Raw genomic sequence first — 25,424 nt, forward strand, 5'->3', positions numbered from 1 at the left:
TAATGGTACACATATCAGTGTCGCAGTACCCAATAAATCTATAACGAGCATTTACAAAAAATTAAAAGGGGCTATAGTTTATTATATATTCAAAATTAAGTTTAATGCCGTTATAAAATCAACGTTATTGCCTTGAATTATTATTATTATTATTATTATTCAAGAAAAAAAATTATTTTACATTGTAAACACCAGTACGTCTATATGCAAATAAAGTGACAATCAATGTTTGATTAATTGTAAAGAAAGGAATGAAAGAATAAGTGTTAAATGTATTTAAAGCGTGGATACCGTTATCTTATTAAAATTGAAATAAAAAGATCTCATCAGTTTAATCCTATAAGTGTTACTTACATTTTAATTGTCCCTGTGGGATGTTTGAAAAAAACATGCACACGATCGAGTCTAACCGATTGAATTAAAATTAATTATAAGATCACTCTGACTACAAGTTTTACATGTGTCTATTTAAAGGTATCAGTCACAGGAATGAGCTTTCAAATTAACCAGGAAGTTCAATTATGATTTATTTTTTGAAGACAATTCTTGTCAAGGTTTAAAGATCCTCGTGAAATGCAATCAATATGCTCTATTGATATTTTTTAGATCAAAATCAATGGTTTGCTCATAATAAAAATTATATTTGCTGTTTCTTTATTTAGATCTAGTCGTAAATTCCAAGTTCTAAAGAGAGCTTTATTGATATATTTAAGTTTTAGAACATATGAACGGTCTTAACTACCATTTTTTAGCTATCATTTCTGAAAACAATCATTGGAAACAATGTTTCATCATCATGTATTTGGTCTATGTAATGATATTTTTGGGGACAATGTCCCTTCTGAACAATCTAAGACTTCAATTATCGAAATATCTTACAAACATCATCGGGAGGTAAAGATTCATATATAATTTATTTTACTCATTCCAAAAATTGTACCAAACTTTACAGCTGAATACAAAACTAATGAAAAAAGCCTTTTTGATAAAGTCAAGGACAAGATTATTCAAATTAGTGCGTCAAAATAGTGCGTGTAAAAAGGAAGAATTTTAACGATCGAATGATAATTGTAAATACGGCTACTTTACCCCATCTGAATTTTAAACCAAGGTGGATCAATATTTTTTTTTATAAGTAGGATTACTTCTCATCATTAAGATAATCAAAAAAGTTCATTTCCACTTCCATCACTTCATATATTTTTGAAATTTGTACACTTAATATAGACGACTTTAACTTATATATACTGTATCACTGCAGTATTTTAATCATGCATTTACTCAGATACAAATATGTTTAATGAAAATTTTCTACAAATACAAAATAAAATTTTAGCAAGGTATATTGCAAACATAAACATACAAACGTTTCTTAATACTCGTTCATATTTTATCATTTGCAGATTGCTAGAATAAGTAGAATTATTGATTAGTCCATATATTTTTTTTTCTGGATTGATTTAGTGTTAGACTCTAGATAGACAATCGTCAGAACAGAAACTAATGTCAGATGCCAGATATGTATGGAAAAACCCTAACTAAGTTCAATTGTTGTCCGTCAGCTATCTTTTAAAATACGTTTTGGGGTTATACCTTATAAAAGTTATCCTATGTATCATTGCGTATTTTTTTAAGCTCACGCATTTTTTTCTGACACAGATTAAAGTAACACTGTTTCAATTTGATTTTATGTAACGTAACAAAGCACAAAAATATGTTTTTCATTGTTCAACAGAAAACCAGTTTTTAAAAAGTAATTTGGGCTCTTCACCTTTTGCAACCAACTTCTTACTTTTATGGTATTGTTATTTCACGTAATTTGGGATATTATTTTTCAGTTTATAATCCATTTTAACTATCGAATTGATTAATATTATCTAATTTTTAAAACTTTAATTTCTTTAAGAAGGCTAAATTTAACGTATTAATAAACCATACCATTGGATCGTATTTTGGCATGCTCTACATATGAACAATTTCTAAAACGAGGTAAATTATTGATAAACAAGTTGATGAAAAAAGAATATCAGCAGTTTCGTTTAAATTCATCATTTTTTAAGTTCTAAGGTCGATATAATGGCCTTCGCAGCAAATAAAATTTATCACGTTATGACGTTTTACTAATCAAATGATTAACTGTTTGTTCAAAATCTTATTTGTGAAAAGAAAAAAGACCCACATGCTGTGGCCTTCAACTCAAAATTTAAATATATCGACCGACGTATTGTCAATTAATATATCCTGGTGAGTTTAAGATAAGAGACACCACAGAGTCTTTCCCTGCTGTATCATATTTGGATATTTTACTTGAAAAAGACACTAATGGTAATCTAACAACCAAGCTTTGTGATAAACATGATGACTTTACATTTTCTATCGTCAACCGCCCTTATTTATGCAGCAAAATACCTTCATCACCTGTATACGGAGTTTATATATCTCAGTTGATTCGATCAATTTAATCAGCGTGTAATAAGTATATCACCCGACAATTAATTGATCGAAACTTTTCTAATGAACTTGAATAGTTTAATAGTTTAAAATTAGAATGGAAAAAAGTAATACTCATTTTCCCAAATATCAGGTATTTCCAATTAATGAGAAAAATATAGAATACAAAAGGCAAATAATAAGATTCACAAACATAAGATTTATAGTGCCTATTTCAATACACAATAAACCTTTGTTTAGTCATTCATATCAGGAGGTCCTAACATTAAAAGATAAGACAATGAAGTTTATCTATATGATAAGTATTATTCCAGTGCTATAACGATCGAAATGGATCTACATATATACTTATTTGTGTCACAACTGTGCCTGGTTTTCTTTATTCCATTTGATGTCCAAGGGCTTCTTTTAGAACCCGTCACAACACGCCAGACTGTTGCTCCAGGTATAAAAATATATATCTGCTTATATGTATATGTAATCTACAATATCACTATTAAATAAACTATCTTTTTTTTCTTTGATTATTTCTCTTTGATATTCTAAATATTTTTATGAGACGTACACGAAACAGTGTATATTTTATGTAGGAGAAATTGTTAGTTGTTTTACATTTTCATTTTTATTTTCAATGAAATTTTAGACATAATTGTTAATTATCAAAATCAAACTTTTGTCAAAATATTTCTCTGATTAAAAAAATCAATTCCTCCAAATTTTTGTATAATCATTATAACCATATGTGCTTAGTGCTTATGTATTACGTATAATATTGACATATTTGTGAACATACAGTATTTGCCATTCCTCAAGACTGTCAGGATTATCTGTGGGAGGGATACAGGGAGAATAGGCTGTACACGATTTATCCTCAGAAGGGCGGGAGACTGGACGTGTTCTGTGACCAGCTGACGGACGGGGGAGGATGGACCGTAAGAAATTTGTTTGTAGTTGTAGATGAGCTTTGAATCAATGACGTCTTTGATGTGTAAAATATATATTCTATGAGCCCGGAGCTAGTTTATTATAAAAAAGCAGTTTCAGAATATTTTAATATACTCGATAATATAATCTTTCAGCATGCACTATTATTAAGATTTCGCAAAAACACAGAAATATGTCTTTGTACAATATAATACCTAGCCAAGCAAAACTGTAGAAAAGAGATATAATGTAAAAGTTGGATACAGTTCATGCTTGAAAATTTTATAGACCTATAAATGTAGCAAGGTATAATGTTAACAAACTATTTTAAAAGGTAATCCAAAGAAGAACTGATGGCTCCGAAGATTTCTTTAGGAATTGGACAGACTATAAATATGGATTCGGAAACAAGTCTAATGAGTTCTGGCTTGGTAGGTTTACACACATTCCTCAATTAGTTACAGACTATTGATGAATTATGTGAAGATAACCAACAGTATTCGAGCTCAAAAGTCCATCAAACAATACAAAATTGGAGTGGAGTAAACACAGACCTCCAAAACATCAGAGGTGGGACCAGGTGATATGGAGGAGTGAGCATCCCGTGCCGACCATTCACATCCGTCGTGTGCTCGTTGTCATGCTCGGGAAAGTACAAAATATCCGTGGTCAACTAAGTGTATAAAAAATAACATATGAACGAAGAAAAAGCTTTTTAAAACGTTCATCATAAGCATTTTCCTGCAAAAATCCCTGAAGTTAGTCATGACTTGATGCTTTACAGTTGTGAAAGATGAAGATCTATTGTTTCAAAACCCTAAGGTTCTAAACACTAGATTGTAAAATTGTTTATATAAAATTTTATCAGTAATTATTACTTTAACCTGTCGCATATGAAATAATGTATACAGTAAAACTCAGTTATATCGTAGTCAATGGGACCTATGAAATCACTTTGCTATATCCGTAATTCATTATATTCTTATAAGGAATTTGTCGTATTTTAATAGCTGGTGATCCAAGATAACATCGATAAATCCTTGAATTCGCAATATCCGTGTTCGTACTAAACGAGTTTTACTCTAATTAAGGTTTCGTCAAAGGTCAACGTCTAAAAAAAATTATTTTTGCGATAGCTCCAAAATTATGTCTGGTATAAAGTCAAAACATTTACAGTTTATAAATATATCATTGATTAATAGACAGAAAGTATCACTTGATAACAAATATTTTAAAAAAGATTTTTTTTGTAGAAAAATTGTATCACAAAATGAGCATATTTTTAAAAAAATGCACCTGCTTTATTCTGTCCTTTTTATGAAAACCATCATTGCAGAAATAATACCGTAAATCTGGAAATTTTTACGTCGATTTTATTTTGCGAATCTGGGTCAAAATGCTGTTGATTAATTTTTACGTTTCAAAATTTTGCGAATGACCCCTGTTTTGTTTACATTTTCTTACTGGTATTTTATTTTTAAGAAAAATATTTTTGCGAATGCAATGAACTCGCAAAGAACTATATGCGGTATTAACCAACATTTGCCCCCCAAAATCAAACTTTGATGGAGTAATATTTAATTAAGTCCTTAAACAGGGGAGTATATGCTGACTTCAAAGCACTGAATAATTTCATAAGTAATGACGTCATATGTACGTAATGACGTCACAAATATGACGTAAATTTCAGTTTTTTATGAATTTTGCAGAAAAATGTACATATTTCGTCGATATTTTAAATAAAAGTCACCGAGCGCATGTGTGTTCAGGATAAATATTTTGATATAATGTGTAGAATGATAATATCAATGAAATATGTCAATATTGTTCCTGAACACACATGCGCTCTATAAATTTTAAAGCTTGAATTGTTGAAATTTTGTCCATTTTGCCCTCTTTCTGAAAAAGGATATAAAATCGGACTAGTTTGTGACGTCATAAAAACAGAAATTGTGAATACACTGCTCTGGAACTGTAATATTTTCTGTTTACTTATATTTCTCGTACAATTTATTGAATTCAGCACATTTCAGGAAGTTTTCAAAATTTGACTTTTGTGGGGGCAAACATATGCAATATACCGCATATAGTTCTTTGCTAAAAATTTAACTACAGCAAAAATTTCCAGATTTACGGTATATGTTTATCATTGAAGGGCAAGTCGGATGTGAATAGTCTCTGAAAGGCTGTTATTGAAAGCATGACATGTATAAAGACAAGACCCCTTTAGAACCCGCCATTTGCAATGTACTTTCACTTTCAAGTCTTAACATTTGGACAAAATAAACAGGGAAAACAACTTTCCAGATGCTATCCAAGTCCAACTTGCCCTTCCTTCATAAACATATTTTGTTTCTGCAATAATGGTTTTCACTAAGAGCACGGAATTAATTAGGTGTATTTTTTGAAAATATATGCATTTTTAAGAAGAATTTTTCTCAATTACTATTTTTTCCTACTATTTTTTTTATCAAGTGATACTTTCTATCTGTTAATCAATGAAAAATTGATAAACTGTAAAAGGTTTAACTTTATACCTTACATAGTTTTGGGGCTATTGTAAAAATAAATTTTCGAACATGTTGACCTTTGACGAAACCTTAATTTTTGTATTCAATACGAGGTGTGTGAATCTTAAATACTTAAAAAAGAACGAAAGGCAGACCGGACAGGTGTATAAGCCGGAAACAGGCATTTATGTTTTGTTTCATGAGAACTGAAGAAACACTTTTACCAAGAATGAAATTTATGGAGAAAACGAACAGTATTCGAGCTCAAAAGTTCATTTGAACATTACAGAAAAGGAGCAAATGAACACGGACTTTGGAAATATCAGAGGTGGGATCAGGTGGTGCGGGGGATCGAGCATCCTCTGCCGACCGGTCACGCCCGCTGTCTGATCCTTTATTATGATCAGGAAATAGAAGCACGAGTGAAATATCAAAAAATCCCGTCTCACGAGTGAAATAAGTTCCATATTCAACTACAAACATTGAATTTTCTGTTTATTAGATTTATAAAAAAAAATTCTTTGATTTTTCCTTTGCCTCTGTCTTTTTGTGATTTAGTCATAGGCTCGTGACGTCATAGTTGAGCGGTTGAGACGTCATATAGTTATGTGAAATGAAAACACTGTAAACATGGATTAAGCTACATATTTTTGGTAATCGTGAAGGTTTTATTCACTGATAGAATGGTTTATTAAATTCCATCTATCGTATGTTAGGTCAAGGAAGATTTTTTTTTACAGAAATCTTTGTTTTGGGAAGGGAAATCGAGAGTTTTCCCGCACTTCTGATATTCGTCACACTGTGACAGGATATCATTTTGATATCCTTTCACACTGTGACAGGATATTATTTTTATTCAATGAATAAATTACAGTATTTCACGGGTAAAAATGTAATAAAATGATATATATTTGATGACAATAATTTTGTAAGCGTATACATTAGCTATTTTGATAAATGCATTTTAATTAATATAAAAATGAAAAATCCCAATTATTGAGCAAGAAAATTACTATGTCACATTTCAGCCATTCGCGTACAAGAAATTGTTTTTAAAAATCCAGAAACAGGACGTCAACATGTAAGATAATTGTTTACTTGCAAGGCAGTTATTTTATCGTGCAAGTTACCTATCTATTTGTTAAATCTGATTTTAAGATAGACAGAGAGCAAGGTTTGATTCATGCACGTAGCACTTTTGAGATTCCAAATTCATATAGAAACATTCCAAGTCAAAAATAAATACACGTGTATTACGTAAAGACTGTCATGGCACCTGATCCTAACTTTTATTTTTAGAAGTTTGTGTGTGCTCTGTTCTTGATTTTCATTGTTTAATTGGACGTTTCAGCTTGAATCCTGTTCGTCCTCTCAGTATATCTCATTTTACATTAATAGAAATATTCACGTTGCAACATAATTACACGTTGACAGGGGATAAATGCATTCATACTTGCGATATAAGTGCATAAACATACAACAAATTAAGGTCAACATACTAAAAATATACGTAAACAGGAAAGCTAATGATGTCAACTTAATTGTTCTGCATGCTTATATCCTTTTTACATATTGGTATGGTACTCTTCCATGTATTTTGCAAAAATAATCCAATATTGTAGACACTATTCTACTATATTTTCTAAATTTGCATATCTAAAAAAAAAATAATGATAGAGTAAAACAATTTTAGAACTACGCAAATTTGTTCCTTTTATATTGTGCTAATCATAAATTGCCAAAACTTCTAATTAAATGATCAGAATGGTCCTATATTTTTCTCTGTCATTATGCATCTCTAATTCTCTGTAAATGTGTGTTTCAATATTGATTTCAGGAAATCATAGAATTTATGAAATTGTCAGTCAAGGTTTCTACGAGCTACGTATAGACATGTCTGACTTTTCGGGCCAGTCTCGTTATGCCATCTATAGACGGTTTTCTATTGGAGACGAAAGTCAAGGTTACAAGCTGACGATAGAAGACTACATAGGAACAGCAGGTCAGATTTTGATGTCATTGAAAATAATTAGATTTTTAAATAAATTATTCGTAATGTTTGCTATGCTATGAATTTTAATGAAAACAAGAAGCTACCAATTAACCAGGATTTTTTTATAGGTGATTCAATGACAGGTCACAACGGTGTTCAATTTTACACAAAAGACCATGATTCGAACAACTGCGCTGGCAGATTCAAAGGTGGATGGTGGTACCATAATTGTCACCAGGCCAACTTGAACGGAATATATCTTCGAGGGACACACTCTTCCTTCGCTGATGGAATTGAGTGGCTATCCTGGCATGGTTACAACTACTCACTGAAATTTACTGAGATGAAGATCAGAAGACTCTAAAACATAAATTTTATGTTTAAATAAATCCAAATTTATATTTAAACTTTATTTTTGCAATTAAACAATGATCTCGCAGAAATATCATTCTTTTGTGTCATAGTATCCATAAGTTTATATAGAGCAATAACGACAATTTGTGAAAAAATTAGTCTTGCTTATGAAGAGTCAATGTTTATATCGTGATTAAATATGGCACGAATTATAATTCTTCACGAGTCATCAATTATGCGCAAGTTTATCATAGAGCTTGGATGTTAGATTATCGTTTACGTCTTTTTCAAGTAAATTATACAAATATTAAATTTATCTGTCAAACTCTGTGGAATCTTTATCTCAAGCTCATCTGGATATATCGTATCGACATCAGAATGGAAATTACCATTGTTGATTGGCATTTTGTCGGCGATATATCTAAATGTCGAGTTGGTGGCCACAGCGAGTGTTTTCTTCTTTACATGTACAAGATTTTAGACAAGTTTTTCTTATATAAATTCAAATTTAGGTCTACTAATAACGGGAATTCCAATAGATCGATGGAAGACCGGGTGTCCAAAACACGCATACATGTAGACATTGTCTATCAGAAACTTAAGCATCATTTTGATGTCAACCTTAGAGTACTTGTGACTACTAACAGAATGTTTTTTTTTTAAACTAATTTTGCAAATTATCAATTACAGGGTTTGTAAATTTATGAGTTCCATTTTCATCGCAAAAGCAGCGGGCAATGCTATAAAAAAAGCGTGGGGAATTGCTGTGTATAAAGGTGAAAGTTTTTAAGATGATGTTTAGGTTAAATCTTGTGATTTCAAATTGCCCAAAAGTTTGTTGGAATTTTTAAGTATCTGTATTGATTTACACCACTTTTATAAATTTATTGTTGCACAGTACCCTTGAAATTTCTACTCCACTTCTTTTAATATCTTAGTGAGAAGTAAAAAAGGAGGCTTTGTTTAGCAATTACTGGAACACTCTTTGTATCTTTGTATGGATTTTTATGATGTTTTGGAATACAATATAGATATTGTAGTTCAAAATTCTTGTTTGGTTCTTTGGGATCTTATAAATATTCAAAACTGACATATGATTTTGAAGAATTTATTTTCTATATAGGAAACTATGAGTATGAGTAGGATTGTCACTTATAAAATTAAATCTAAGTTCTTCTAAAATACAACATATATAATAAGCCTTTCAAACGAAGAAAATGTTGTCACTTGCTTTGTCATCAGGGACGAGTACGTACTGATCATGTAAATGATGAACATGTATTTTTTTCTCTTCTATATTGTTGAATACAGAAGGATAGATGGTTTTCATATTGTCCCTTAATCATTCAATACGATTGTAACACTGCGTATTACTATGTCATGACCATCATTGTGATTCTGATGGTCATGAAAGTCATCAAGAACTGATGTGATTTGCAAAATGGCAAAATGAAAAAAAAAATACTTTGTCTTTGTTAATGCAAATTATTTATTATTCCAATGTGAAATGTTCAATGATAATAATGATACATATTAAAAAAAAGTTATCAGAAGAAAAATAAAGAAAACAATTGTTATGTACGTTTTTTAGATCAATATGAGCTGCAACTTTAATGTCAAAATTTTCTGTTGCGAAATTGTCAATAACTATTTTAAGGAGAGAGAAAAAGGACATTTGTATACTTTTGTTGTTCAAAGTTGTAAGCAAGTAACTATTTACAAGCTATTTATGGTGCAAATGTAATTTTTTTTTTTTGTTCCGTACATAATACTTTATTTTAGTCAAATTGATTATGATGTTAATAGTCGTCTAATGATAAGTACAAAAATGTTAGTAAGCATCCATAATACTATATACAGGGTTATTTTCGCCCCGCTTTATTTTCGCCCTTTCACACTTGGAAACAATTTTGCCCCGTTTTAAATTCGCCCAGTCACAGTTTTGTTTAAGAAATTATATTGTATATTTTGAATTCGCCCCTTTTTAAATTCGCCCAAACGAGGTTAGTGCGAAATGGGCGGAAATAAAAAGGGGCGAATATTTCCCTGTATACAGTAACAATATTTGATGTACATGTAAACGATGTAGCTTTTTATGCAAAAAGCTTAAAGACAATTAAAGAAATAACAAACAAAAGGGTGGACGACGAAAACCTTACAATCGAAGTCAATGTTTTTGTTTCAAATTTGGAAAATAAAAAAAAACTAGCGCCTAAAAATACCTATTTTCAGAAGGACTATTCATGTAACTAAAGATGTAAATTCAACAAGATTGAGACAAACATAACATCGGAAATTAAGTTTTATCATAAAAAATCTTTTTTGTTTTCACAATATTAGCTATTTCAAAGGCTTTTACAATGTTTACAGAAGTAAACTATAGTTAACAATACTATTTTAAGTTAAAAGGTAAGTCGATCAAGGTATTCACAATACTTCATAATTTTTCATAATAAATTTTAGGTATTTATATTTTGTTTTCCCAGAATTACGCTTTTCATTTTTTGAATGTCATACCTACTTGCATATAAACATATATTTTTAATCATCTGCGTGGTGCAGTAGTTAAAGCGTGTCCTCCAGACTCGCAAAGTAATTTAAGAAATTGATCCTTGCGTTGCGGGTTCGAACCTCACTGTGTAGACTACTTTGTTGATGAGGTTTTTTGTCGCAGTAGGTGCTGGCACAAAAATGATTCCTCACTGATCAATGGCCACCTTCCTGCAGTTGTTAGACCGTGTGCTCAAAAATCGCGAAGTAAACTGATCCTTACTTCGCGGGTACGAATCCCAGTGTGGGACGTGGAGACCTGTCCTTCGGATGAGGTCGCGTGTCACGGTAGGTGCTGACACGAAAAAGATTCCTCACTGCTTAATGGCCCTGATTGCTGGGCATACTAGCTAGTATAAAATCTGCAGCGGCAAGTGGTGGCGTCTCCAAATCGTTGAAAGATCCTCGAGAGGGACGTTAGACAATATATAATCAATCAATCAATCAATGCTCAATAGCCATAAGTGCTGATGATTGGATAAAAATTTGCCGCCTTCCACCGGCAAATGGTGGTAAATTCATTTGATTGAAAAATTCTCGAAAGGGGCGTTAAATAACATATAAATAAACAAAAAAATATTATTTACAAACCTTAAATCACTAGCATTGAAAAAACTGTAAACTAAAAATCACAAAGAGTTAAAAATTGCTTATTATTTATCACTTTTGTGCCTCTTTGGTAGAGAATCCTTTATTTTGAATGAAAAAAGCCATAATCGTTTTCTGAAATGTTTTGTCGTTCCTCGTGCAGGTGATTGTATGTATCATTTTCCGTTTGGATATTTTGATGTTCGGGATTGTATGATGATAGTTCCTGAAATTAAATATAATGGACACATACTTTGATTTACACTACTTAAATCTTGTCGACGACAAATATTTCTTCAAGTGGGGGATCATTTAAACAAGTAAAACAATCTTATAAACGCTTTTGTAATAAATTCAATACTAGTATAATTGTTGTTGTTGAAAAATTAATTTTTAATTCTATGCATGATTTTTCTTTTCTTCTTTAAAATTCTATGCATGATTTTTGTCGCACTACCTTTTTTACATATTGTTATCTTATTTATTCCTTCAATAAAGTTTTAAAAGCCTTTTATGCTTTGATCACATGTAAAATGGCTCACATAAATTTTATATGGAATTGAAATGGATAATACATGGTGATGATGATGATAATTTACTTTCAAATTTCTTACGATTTGATTTCTGATGTCTCTGTGCTCGACATAAGAGTATTGGTTGACGTCATTTCTGGTATCTGAGGTAAGTCGGATGACAGATCTATAATAAGAATTTGAAAGTTTTATTTATGCCCTTCTCATCTTGAATGCTTTCATGATACAAAGACATGACTGATTTCTACCTTTGATTTTCTCTCCTTGCAAACCCTCCTTTACGAAAAGATGCAAAAACGATCACTGTAGAAAAGACACCGAGAAGAAACCCTCCACTCCCGAGCACAAACGATTTGTAATCTATTTTATTCACTGTAAATAATAAAGAAAATAAAAAGTCTTTTCCAGTAATTTGATTGTACTTATCATAAAAGACGATACGCCTGTGATACAACGAATCAATTCAATTTTGGAATAGGCAAAATAAATATGATTCGTGTGTATCAAAGCGTAATAAAGAATAAATCTTTTTCCTCGTTGAATAAGTCACTTGATACACATGATACAGTAAAGGTTAATTACAAACAGTGCGTGGATGATAAATAGCGTTGAAAAGAATACCTCGCTATCAAATAAACAACACATGTTTCTCAATTTTTTCCGATACAATGTTGATACATACATGGATATATAGTAAACATCTTTTATAAATTTATAATCTGTATCTCAAGCGACTTTGATAAATCCTACATTATAACCGGTGCACGTTATACTAGTAAACGGAAAACGGAAATACTCTGTACATCTCAACCGTTAACACCAGTGAAACCTTTGGTGAGTTATTAATATTCTCAAGTTTGTGTAGTACTATAAAATAACTTATTTTTGTGGGGTTTAATTTGCGCGATTTTCAAGGTATAAAGAAACCCACAAATTTATATTTAACACGAAATGCAAATCTTTCATTTATATTACTACTGAACTGTTCTTTAACCACGAAATAAAATCCCAATGAACCAATATTTTTCCTCAAACCAAGAAAATTTGACCCCTCGAAAATATGTGATTGTACAGTATTTAAAAAGATAACCAGTATATTCTGTGTATTTTCTTCTATAGAGAAAGGTTAATGTTAAATTACATTTTGATTTAAGAGACGTACAATATTGATGATCGTCAGATTATTTAAAAAAGTCCATGATAATTTTCTGTTTTGTCTAACAACGTTTAGTCACAAAAGTCCCCAGTGTTGCAACGGCGGAGAAAACACTAGTTCTGTCTTTCGCTCCTTCACACGAATTTAACTTTTCAGAGGTTTATCCGTGAACAGCAGGCACATCTGCGAGAACTCAGAGTTGAGCAAAAAGAGAGACAAAAGGAGGACAGAGACTATGAATTGAAGAGAGAAGAGTTGGAGGTAGAGAAGCTTCGACTAGAAGAAAAGAAATCACTAGATGCACTGTAAAGTAAGTACCAAGCTAATGTACAAGAACTTAAATACCAGTTGAGTTTGAAAGAGATAGAATCTAAAGCTGCTAAGTCAGACATATCTGATGGTTCATTAGCAAAGGTTCCTAAAATGTCATACTTTTATGAGGTTAAAGATGACATAGACTCTTTTCTTAAACGATTCGAAACATACGCTATAGCACAGAAGTGGAACGAAGGAATGTGGGCCGTGAACTTAAGCCCGTTACTTAAAGGACGAGCTCTTGATGTATATGCCCTACTTCCACAAGAAAAGGCTCTTGATTATTCAGCTCTTAAAACAGCTTTGCTGAGGAGATTCGAGAAAACAGAGGACGGTTTTCGAGAATATTTCCGTAGGTGTAGACCAGAGGTAGGTGAAACCTTTACACAATTTGCAGTTCGTTTAGGAAGTTATCTAGATAGATGGATTGAGTTTGGAAAAGTTAACAAAACTTACAACGGACTATATGACTTAGTGTTGCGAGATCAGTTCATATCAATTTGTAATAGAGACTTAGTGTTGTTTCTAAAGGAGCGTATTCCAAAAAGTATTGAAGAGATGTGTATGGTAGCGGATCAGTTTCTTCTAGCAAAAAGGAGACGACATTTGAAAACAGAAATCCAGTCGCAGCAAGAGATCAACGCAGTCAGAAGGAGCAAGCGCCGAAGACTAATGGTCGGTCCTTTTCACAACAGAATTCGAAGAAGACAGGGAAGGATATCCGATGCTACAAATGTTCCAGGCTAGGACATATAGCATCTCAGTGTAAACAGTCATCAAATAAGAATCATAGCTTTGCGGTGAAAGCGAATACTTTAAGTGAGTCAGGAAGCAGTTTGAAGGAACATAAAGATTCAGGCAAGTGCTCTGCTTTTACATCTATAACATCAACTTCAACGTTTTCAATGGCAAATTCGGCAGATTTATTAACTACAACAGCTTGCAGTGTAGCTAATTTCTCAGATCAGATTCCTGTTTGTGTTGGTGAAATTAATGATCAGTCTGTTCAAGTACTTAGAGACACGGGATGCAATGGTGTTATAGAGCGTAGGAGTCTTGTCCATGATGATCAACTTACTGGAGACCATCAAGTGTGTGTTTTGGTAGACGGATGCAAAATTGAAACCCCTATCGCAAAGGTGAAAGTTGACACTCCGTATTTTGTTGGAGAACTGAATGCGTGGTGCCTTAAAGCTCCATTATATCCTTTGATTATCGGAAACATTCCACATGCTAGAGATCCTCACGATCCGAACAAGGACTGGAAGCCTAGTGTTGTGAATGATGTAGTAACTAGACAACAGAAGCGCATGGACGGTAAGAATATGAAACCTCTTTCTGTTCCAGAAATGATAGGATATGAAGTTTGTCCAGAGTATCTGTTGAAAGCACAGGAAGAAGAAGAGACGCTGAAGAATCTCAGAGCTTTGGTTGGAAAGGATACCAACGGCAACAGAGTAAAGTACATTTTGAAGAAAGGTATGCTGTTTCGAGTTTTTCAGTCAGAGAAAGTCGAGAATGTTGAGCAGTTTACTCAACTAGTTGTTCCTAAGAAGTATAGCCATGCAGTTGATCTGGTGGGACCAATACAGCCAATGACAGATAATGGTAATCTTTATATTTTAACTTTAGTTGACTTTTCAACACGCTATCCAGAAGCGGTTGCACTCAAAGGTATAGAAACTGAAAGAATAGCTGAGGCTCTAGTAGATATATTTTGCATAATCGGAGTTCCGAAAGAGATGCTGACAGACATGGGGACACAGTTTACTTTAGAGTTGATGGGTGAAGTAAGTCGCTTACTTTCGATGAAACAGTTATATCCACGACACCCTATCACCCGATGTGTAATGGCTTCGTGGAGAGATTTAAAGGTACCCTGAAGCAGATTCTTCGACGACTGTGTTCAGAGCGGCCAAATACCTGTCACCAGCACTTTTTGCCTGTCGAGATGCCCCACAGGAGAGCTTGGGATTTTCGCCATTCGAATTGGTATACGGACACAGAGTCAGGGGTCCGATGAGAATCCTACGAGAGCTTTGGACAAAAGAAGAGACGGATTCTGAGGTGAGAAGTACTTATCAATATGTTGTCGATCTTAGAGAACGCCTAGAGTCTACTTGTCAGTTAACCAGAGAGAATTTAGAGAAGTCATCCGAACGTTACCGAGCACACTACAACAAGAAGGCTAAAAACAGAGACATGTCAGTAGGTGAGATGGTGCTTGTACTTTCACCAACAGATAACAACAAATTGTTAATGCAATGGAAAGGTCCTTTTGAGATAGTGAAGAAATTGGGGAAAGTTGATTATAGAATAGACATGAACGGCAAAATTTAGACATTCCATGCAAATATGCTTAAGTTATATTTTGACAGGAAATAATGTTGTGTTGATGCTGGTATCTTAGGTGTTGCTAGTGCAGCTATGGTGGATGTTGAGGAATATGATTCAGTTGATGACAGTGATCTGATAGATTCAACCTTACCTACTTCGAAGGAGAAACCCAGTGATGTCAAAGTAAGTGATGAACTGACAATAAGTGAACGTGAACAAGTGAAATCGTTACTTGAAGACTATAGTGATGTGTTATCAGATATTCCAGGATTCACGACATTGGATGAGCATCATATAAAGTTGACGAGTGACAAGCCTGTTTGATCCAAACCATACCCTTTACCTTTTACAACTCGTGATGAAGTGTGTGAGGAAGTTAGAAACATGATAAAAACGGCAGTGATTGAACATTCTAAAACTCCATTTTGTTCACCCTTTGTGGTTTCGAAAGAGAAAGACAGTTCTTACTTTTATAACTTGATAGGTTCCTTATTGTGGCGATTAAAGGATCAGAGAACGCAGGTGCTGCTAGTCTAAGTAGGTTGTAGGATTTGAGTAAGACATGATGAACATTGTAGTTTTGTAGAAATGTTGTTCTTTGTTGATTGTGAATTTTGCACAAGTTCAGTGAACTTTCTTGAATTGGGGAGGTGATGTCACAATCAATGTCGATTTTGTTACATGTATTTTTGTTTTCTATTTTATTAGTATTGCCCTGTGTTGACCCCTGTTTGTATTTAGTGTTTATCATGCAAGGAGCCCCATTGCGACGCGCAGGTGATTTAAATATGAGGCCAGTCGCTATATAAGGTGATGTCAGGTTTGTCTTGGGTAGCGCACGTTTTCCTTGACCAGTGAAAGTAGTTTCACATTTCCATGGAGGGTTAGGTAGTTTTATTCGTGGTAACTGAATCTCCAATCAGGGTTCCTGTACATATATATGCTTGCACGATGGTTACACGATGGTTTGGTGCTGTCGGCGGTGGCAACCTGGGCGACTACACGAGGGCGTGGTACGCTAGGCCGAGGCCGTGTGTGGGGAAACGTGGTTTCTTTGATTTGTCAGCACTGTGGACGCTTTGGACGCTTTGGATAAGCGGGACGTCGAGAACGTTGTGGCATTCAGTGCAAGGGTGTGGTACCCGTATGACATGGGCAAGGTTTGGACGTGGACGACTTAGGAACGTGGTCCAAGATGAACGCAAATAGACATTTTGAAATTGTTCTTTAATTTTCTTTTGTATATTTGTACATATTTGTTTTTATATAAAATTGTAAATACAACAATAATCTTGTTATCACTGATCAAGCTTAGGGTGTCGTGACAAGTTCATTGAATAGCAAAAATAGATAAGCTAAATAGAATAGCTAAAAACAAAAATTACCAATGCATAGAAATTTCGATTAACTGTGGGAATACCTGGAATACCTAAACACCAAATAGATGTTGTGAATCAGAAACTCTGGAATCTTTTTAAATATCAACTTAAAAGTATATCCTTTATATTGGTTTTACAATTCTGCATTTGACCAGTGACAAGATAAGTAGATCTAAGAATTCAATTTTTATTTTTGAGGATAAAAAATGAAAAGCCTTTTTGTGAAAATTTGTGATTTCAAATTTTGCGAAAGTTCTTTGGAATTGTTAAGAATTCACGTCTGACTAACATTAATTAAGGAGGATTGTGTCTCTCAATACTCATTCACTGTGTTAAGAACTTTTTTCGGTAAATTATCTAAAGCATTAACAATGTCAATGTTAGTAAGGTGAGTTTGGCCTTAAACCGTAAAGAACAAATATTCTTAAATATTATAAAATTGACGTTTACGTTGGAATTAGTTCGGTACTGTTTGGATTTTTTTTTTACATTTTGTTTACAAAGAATACTCTAACTTTTAAATTTTCCGTAGCTTTTCTTCAGCATTTAGAAGGATTGGTATGTCGTTGATGTATTGTAATTATTGTATACCGACCTCTTTGGTATACAACAATTTACACTATTATAACTCAAGATGTTTTAAAAAATTCTCATCTTAAATATAGAAATAAAGTTTGCTATGTCTCAAATGCATTGATTAAAGAAAATAATTTGTTTACACTACCTTCTATACAAGTATTATCCTTTCTAAAGTATCCTTTTTTACATCCACATACTCCACTTTGACATTTAAAGGCATTCTCTGTTCCTGTGCATTGTTCGTCAAGAAAACAAGATTCTTGGAGAAATTTCCCCACTTTAAAACGTACAAATGCATGAATGTTCGATTAGAATTTCTAGTTAAAATATACGACATCCGCAAAAACACACAATATCCAATGCATTGCTTTAGGATAAACAACAATTTTTTTTCAGAAATTAGTAATATTTTTCATAGCTTTAAATTAAAATTGGTAAATTGAAGGATTTTTAACAGGTATGTTGTGGAATTTTATTATATTTTGTCATGAAGTTATAAAATTGCGCAAAATTTGGTATAGAACTATATAGAAAGCGAACCAATTCTCGTGTCTAAGTATTAAAGAAAGTCTACGTTTGGTTTATATTTCAAGATTTTGTTTATATGCTGTTTCAAATTAAGAATATATCTCAATCTACGCATCAATTTTTTGTTTCTGTTTACATGTCTTACCCTTATAAAAATGTTTAAAATGTATGAATATTAAGGTTAGAATTACAACATTTTTATTTATTTATTTCTCAAAGACAAACATCATCAGTTCATTTCGTTTTTGTCAATTTAATGATTACAAAACTCAAAGTAATGAGAATTCTAATTATATTTTTAACAAAACCCCACAAAAAGTTAACAATGTGTTTTTTGTAAAATACTGATGCACCCGCATTACAGCTTTTGGCGAAGATTAAAGTTTTTACAGTGTAAGTCAATCTACAGGGTCAAGGGCTGAAAAATGTTTCCCATAGAAAACATTGTTTTAATGAATATACCTGTAAAGAACAAGAGCCAAAGTATTAGCCTTTAAAACGTGACGGTTAAGGTGAAACATTTTAAATGTGAAAAAGGTTAATGGGGCAATTCAAAGGTACCAGGTCAGAAGCCTTTGCCATAAGTAAAATGTTAAAGCCAAAGTGTTTGCCATTAAAACGTGATGGCTAGATGGCTAAGGTGAAACATTTTAAATGTAAAATTTTAAAGCCCTATCAATAACAATTCAAACGTTAATGCCAAAGGTAAAGTTTTACCAAATACATGTAGGTGAAACTCCAAAGTCAAGATCATATCCAAAATAATACACATTTTATGTACCATAACCTTAGCTCTCACTGTTCAAAAGGTATGGCCAAAGTTAAATATTGGTAAAATTTGCAACAATGGACCAAACACTAAGATCAATTAAAGAAATCAGTTATGTTTTTGCTCCAAAAGACTTTGTCCTAAGAATTACACATGCACAATATCATATGAGAGCTATAGTTCGAATCAATCAAATTTTATGAGCAGTGTTAAAGTTTTTATGGACATACAAATAGACAGAAAGACGGACAGAAAACAAGCGAAAAGGTCTTTAACCCCGAATCTTCGATAACGAGGGCAAAAAATTAAATTGCATTGCTTGTGATCAAACCTTCTAAATGCTCGAAGAAATAAAAACCTTATTCTTATCAAATTACCCTTTAAACATGAACCATTCCAAGGTCTTCCTTGTATGCAAGAACATATCCCTTCCGTTGAGCAGTGTGTGTCATTGTCAGAATTATAACATTGGATGTGATGCTTGCATGGTGCACCGATTGAGAGATTACCTGAAGACAAATATCAAATTACATTTAAACAATATTATTAAACAAAATAGTTTATTAGCAGGTTACATTAACAACATTCTGTGTAATTATTCTTCCATTGACACAATATTAACTTTTTAATTTAAGATTTACTCTTTTCAGAATGAAACATATGAAGATGCGAACTCTATGTAAAATAACACCATCACGGTAGCTCTGTCGGTAGGGCGCCCACTCCATGATTTAAAAACCGTGGGTTCGAACCCAGATTGTGACTGACCTTAGTTGATAAAAAAAATAAGTAGCTATTGTTCCTTCGACAAGCACTTGGCACTATAAAGTTAGGGTCGTGAGATCTCATAATATAACCATAATAAACGAGATCCCCTGTCTTATCAGGCGTCAACTAGCACAATATGAATCTCTCACTATTCATTGGCCTCAAGTGCCAAGTAATGGTCTAAATTTGAAACCCTTTATCGAAATATAGTAGTTGATAATAAAAATGAGTTAATAATTTCAGCTTTATTATCAGATAGATACAAGTTTCAATCCAGTATCTTCTTGACACTGGAGTTCCTACATAGAATACAAAATATAGTGTTATGAGATAAGCTAAACTCGTTTTTGACGTTTATGCCGTTTTAAAGGCATGACATATGTAGAACTGGTTGTATTAATAATTCAATTAAGATTAATATTTCGGAATACGTGTAATATCTACCTAAAATGCATTGTTGATCAAATTTTATATATGGATCCATACAGGAACAGACATTCTGAAGCTTTTTTGGAGAACAATGGGTAAGTAGTCCATTGTTAAGGCATTGTGCATTGAGTTTACATTCGTCACCAAGTCCCACAGAATCTATAGAATATATGAAAATGTTAAATGAATGAATGTGAACTGCATTTTACATAGTTAATCAAGTGATCTTGTTATCTGCTAAATAGTAGCCATCATTAAAGTAATAGAAAAAATAATTGCTATTTCTTAAACTTACAATTTAGACATTCATTCTGAAAGTCGATGAAGTCTTCTTCACATATGCAAACGTTTAAGGAACATTTTGATGCGTGCTCCGTTCCATTACATTGGACGTCTTCTTCACAATGTTCATGAAGGCGTCTATTTTCTGATTTTTTTAATGAACCAGATTTTAAACATGTTCAGTACAAATGAACTAAATATTTCAAAGTTTTTTTTTTAGCTTAACATCATTGGTTTGTGTATGTGTAATGAAACGCAAATTTAAACATGTTAAAATCAAACTTCGTAATTTTGAACTAAATTGGACTTATATGAACAAAACGTAAACATATGAAATATATGGATACAACCAAAAGTATTCAAGATCAAAAGTCGATCCATAATGGATACAAATCAGTAGCAGAACAAACACGGACTACAAAAGGATCAGAGGTGGGATCAGGTAAAACGGAGAAGTGAGCATCCCCTGCCATCTGATCACACCCGCCGTCATGTCCAGGAAATAACAGAAAAAAAATCGTTAACAGTTCAGCGAGTAAAAAAGGTCTCATAATAATTATGAAAAACGTCAGTCAGAAATTGACTTAATAAAAGATTATATTTACAGGCAGGTCCATTGTATCTACCAGAAAATTTTGGAAATGGTTAATTAAAACGTGGTTGCTTTTGTTTTTATTTTGATAACTTGTTTGTAATCAAACTACTGTGATTTAGATACAGTGTACATGTACATGTATATTTTTCATATGTATAGCATTCTATTACGTATCAAATCAACTGACGGATATAAACCCCGTTTGTAGGTGATAAGGGCATATTTTTGTATAAATAAGGGAAATTGACGATTGAAGGTTAGAGTCATTAGATTTATTTTTAAGCTTTGTTGTTAGATTACCTTTTACGTCTTTTTTTGTAATGAAGGATATGTAGATAACAAACAGTATTCAATTTCAAAGATCTTAAAACAATAATATTAGGAGTCCATAAATAATTCAAAAATGAAACAGATGTCAGACTCTGAAGTATGCTCTATTTCTAGCTAATCGAGATACATCATGTCAACATAAGAATGGAAACAAACATCGTTTAAATCTAAGGATCTGATATATCGATGGTAAAATACGAATTTAGGAGTTCCAAATTACATTGACATAGCCATGATTTTCAAGATATGTGTATAATAACAAGAATATTTCTTTTGACCATCTTTTTTCCTCTGATTTGTTCTACAAGATCTTTTAAGATTCGTAGTTTGAATCCTACAAACTGACATACCTTGTAGACATCGATTTCCAAACTCAGTAAAGTCATCATTACAATGACACTTCCCACGTTTATATAAATTTTCTGGGTGTCTACAAATTCCACCGTTTGGAGTTCCGTTACAATCCTCGTTTGTTTGGCATGCGTCACCAAGAAACTTTTTCCCTGAACAAAAAACTTTAATTTAATGAAAAGTTTTATGCAGGTAAGCAGTATCTGACGTCTAAGAAAACCAGTAGGTGCAAGGAAAAAAAATATTTTACCTGGCGGCCGTTAGAAATTTTTATTGCGGTAGTGATTTTTTTCTTGGCGTCAAATTGCAATCCTCTCCCACATTCGTATCCAAGTATATGTATTAAAAGATATTAAAGTAGTAGTTTTTGTGAAGTAACATTCTGTTGTCATATTTTATCTAATTGTGTGTTGTGTGAAAGGAGGGAGAATGATTATTATCATGTCACCAAGAACGAAGTCGGGGAACTCATTGCTATAATACGTCAGAAGACGATTCCTGGGGACTTTTTTGCAGATGGCTGGGAAAATGTTGCTGAAATTTTCCATAAAAAGATGATGACTAGCTGTCTTTGCGCAGAAAAAATGTCAATTTCAACATGGCTACCTTTGCCATGGAAAAGAGTTAGAATTTTGTCCAGAAGTGTTCTAGGTGATTCCCTAGACAATAGTTGCAATGATCTTTATAGAAATTATAAACAGTAGTTGTAGTTATGCGTATGGCAATTTAATTTTTAATCCACCCGTCGTTGTCATGGACAGAAGGAAATTAAATATGCTAAACTACGATTTTCACACAAACTGTCCAGACAATGCTTTTGAAACTTGTAAGGACTGTTCCTTAAATTCTATTAGAGTAATTTCTGTTTTAAATACTTTTCTCATTTTTATGCAAATTAGAGTTCATTTTGTTTTGGCTGACATAGAGAAGAAGTTTTTTATATACCGAATTTATATACATTATAAACTAGTGCCAGATATACAAGTTCATGTGTAAAAATCGTATCTAAGCAAGCGTGTGCTCTATGTTTTCCGAAGATTGATTGTGTACTGTTTAACGTCCATCTCCAGAAGTTTTTTTACTGATATGGAGACGTCACCATTGCCGGTGAAGGGCTGCAAATTTAGGCTATGCTCGGCACTTACGGCCTTTGAGCAGGGAGGTATCTTTATCGTGCCACACATGCAGTGACACGGGGCCTCGGTTTATACGGTGTCATCCGAAGGACCGCCCCATTTAGTCGCCTTTTACGACAAGCAAGGGGGTACTGAGGACTTATTCATCTCCCCTGGCGGTTTTCCGAAGAGAAAAGTATCTCAAATATGATAAAATTTTACCAGAATTGAGGTAATTCGGGAAAATGGCCTACTCCTTCACCCTCTTGTGACCTCCATGTAAGCTTCGAATCTTAATAAAAATTGAGCACGATTCTGCTTAACTAAGAAAATTTACACATACTTTATAGTCTTATAAAAGATGTCATCCCCCTCCATCACTTGCAGAAATGCCTACATTGAAGAGAAAAATTCAGGAATTATTTTCCTTCAGCCATCAATGATTTGACATGAATCAATGCTGTACTTTCAATTTCCGTAAATTTTGTACAATCAAATCAAAACTGGACCGTAATGTATACATGTGAATGTGAAAGGTTGGATTAGGGAGGGGAACATTTTTCTGCTAATACTCACTTATTCAAGGATTGAAGAATCTTACAGCTTATAGTTTAAATCGGAAATGACATTACTTGCAAGATTTTCTAGTTATAATAATTTTGTTTTGTTTTTTTTTTCATAATATTTTTTTTGCAATTTTTCAAATTTGTTCTTTCATGTCAGCCATTCTAAATTTAAAAAAAAAGCTCATTACATTGTCTAGTTTTGTTATTATAGCTTCAATGTTAATTTCTTTTCGAATACATTATGGATGAGATATTATGAATTTGTAGGTACTGTTAACTAAACTTTATTAACGTCAATTTTATTATAATTTTTTTTTTACGCGAGAATAATTTTTGTCATGAAATGGTCATATGTTTTACCTGAAGAATTTATTGCTACAGTGACTATTGTTTTTTGTCTTACCTTTCCTAAAGCCACACAGTAAGTACATCTCTGCTTTCTGATTATAGATGAATTCAGCTCCACAAGAATAATGCTTTATTTTAAACTGGTTTCTATCAATGTCGCCAGCAAATGTTGCATATACTTGGGAGACACTGAAATTGTGAATATTGGCACTGTGCCATTTGTTTTCTAGTGAAATGATAATTCCACAAGTTGTGTTACATGATGAGAAATTAGAATCTGTAAAAAAAAAAATCAAAAATTGTTTAGACATAGTTAGAATATTTTCAAAAAGGTATTTCCATCTTTTAAATAATATTACCATACCTAGAACTGTGAAATAAGAAAAACCAGAAATCTGAAATTCACAACTGCGTCGATCTCCTATAAAGGATTCTATTTCCCCATAACAATATTTACTGAAAAAAAAATTCGTTGTGATAAAATACATATTCTGCAATAAAAAGGAATAATTTTGCAAGTAATAATTTAACTAGAAAAATGAATCTTTGACACAGAAAAAGTTTTTGAGTAGTAAATTTGTTTAATTGTTGAATTCGTTTCATCTGTAAAGTTAATGATAAAATACCTTTTGATAAAATAATCTGTGCAGTTTACGAGTCTAAAGCCAGCCCATAACACCATATCTAGAAGATATAATAAAATTATTTGCTGTGCTTTTATTTTTCAGTATGTAATGGTCCTATACTTATTTTTTATTGCCCAAATTGCAGCTATTGTAAACATCTATTCTGTTGAATATACCTCTATTGATAGAAATGAAATCTTTTTTTACTATTAATAATTTCAGGAGTCATTTACAAACATAATGATATAAACAGAGATTACGATCAGTAAAAAAGCTCAAAAATCTATTAGACAATACAAATTAGGAGCAGAGCAAATATGGACGTCTAAATCATCATAGGTGGAGAAATTAATACACAATTTAAGTATTCCTACTTATTATAGATTACACAGAATACATGCACATTTATCACATCTATTTTTCACGATTAAAGAAGAAAATCATATTATTTTATTTTTTAATTCTTCTTTTCGCATTTTAGAGAGTATTAAAAACCATGCTCAAATGAGAAGAGAGAAACTAATAAAAAAAATTTATACATATTAATTTTTGTATCAGTCAGACAATAGAGCGAATCAGAATGACTATTTCACTGAATTTACTTACATACTAATTTGATCATAAATTTCCACATCTTAACATCTCTATGACAAATGAGATAAGTTGGTTTTGATATTCAATTACTGTTACTAGTATCCTGTATGCTACAGTATATAGACGTCAATGTTTATACTTCCTCTTTCCTGAAGTTTTGAGGATTTTCAAATAAAGTACTTTGTTATTTTAGATATTTTTAAATACTGTAAGAGCACAAATTTTCGTGGGGATAAAATTTCGTTGATTTGTCATCAAAAATAGTTTCGTGTGCATTTAGTTTCGTTGTTTTGAGAGTAAGCCTATTCAATATAGAGTCATATAAAATTTCGTGTGGGATTTAATTTCGTTGATAATTGATAACAACGAAATAAACGAAATTTAATCCCCCACGAATATTTGTACTTTTACAGTATATAAATAGTTCAGACATACATGTAGATTTTCTCTCTTG

The 25,424-nt window shown here is 32.4% G+C and overlaps 2 protein-coding genes across 5 annotated transcripts; one reads left to right on the plus strand and one right to left on the minus strand.

Moving 5' to 3' along the window:
- Positions 1-2,724: 2,724 nt before the first annotated feature.
- Positions 2,725-8,287, plus strand: LOC134268782 (fibrinogen C domain-containing protein 1-like). The gene is made up of 5 exons (XM_062751028.1): positions 2,725-2,896; positions 3,247-3,383; positions 3,710-3,806; positions 7,723-7,887; positions 8,007-8,287. The coding sequence occupies exons 1-5, from the start codon at positions 2,782-2,784 to the stop codon at positions 8,240-8,242; spliced, it is 750 nt and encodes a 249-aa protein (XP_062607012.1). The 5' UTR covers positions 2,725-2,781; the 3' UTR covers positions 8,243-8,287.
- Positions 8,288-11,315: 3,028 nt separating this feature from the next.
- LOC134268783 (rh5-interacting protein-like) lies at positions 11,316-25,117 on the minus strand. Of its 4 annotated transcripts, XM_062751029.1 has the most exons (12): positions 24,983-25,116; positions 24,377-24,434; positions 24,115-24,206; positions 23,806-24,027; positions 21,721-21,873; positions 20,459-20,590; positions 20,179-20,322; positions 19,344-19,475; positions 17,815-17,946; positions 12,152-12,275; positions 11,985-12,069; positions 11,356-11,596 (listed from the first exon to the last, which is right to left on the minus strand). In XM_062751029.1, the coding sequence occupies exons 1-12, from the start codon at positions 25,008-25,010 to the stop codon at positions 11,474-11,476; spliced, it is 1,425 nt and encodes a 474-aa protein (XP_062607013.1). In that variant the 5' UTR covers positions 25,011-25,116; the 3' UTR covers positions 11,356-11,473. The 4 variants fall into 4 exon arrangements, with proteins under 4 accessions (XP_062607016.1, XP_062607015.1, XP_062607014.1 ...); XM_062751032.1 differs by lacking the exon at positions 20,179-20,322 and having other exon boundaries at positions 11,316-11,596; positions 24,983-25,117; XM_062751031.1 differs by lacking the exon at positions 19,344-19,475 and having other exon boundaries at positions 11,321-11,596; positions 24,983-25,117.
- Positions 25,118-25,424: the final 307 nt, after the last annotated feature.

The sequence above is a fragment of the Saccostrea cucullata genome, unplaced genomic scaffold (assembly GCF_032062105.1).
Source record: "Saccostrea cucullata isolate Sc308-1 unplaced genomic scaffold, CSIRO_AGI_Scuc_v1 ctg883, whole genome shotgun sequence".
In the NCBI taxonomy this organism is placed as follows: domain Eukaryota; kingdom Metazoa; phylum Mollusca; class Bivalvia; order Ostreida; family Ostreidae; genus Saccostrea; species Saccostrea cuccullata.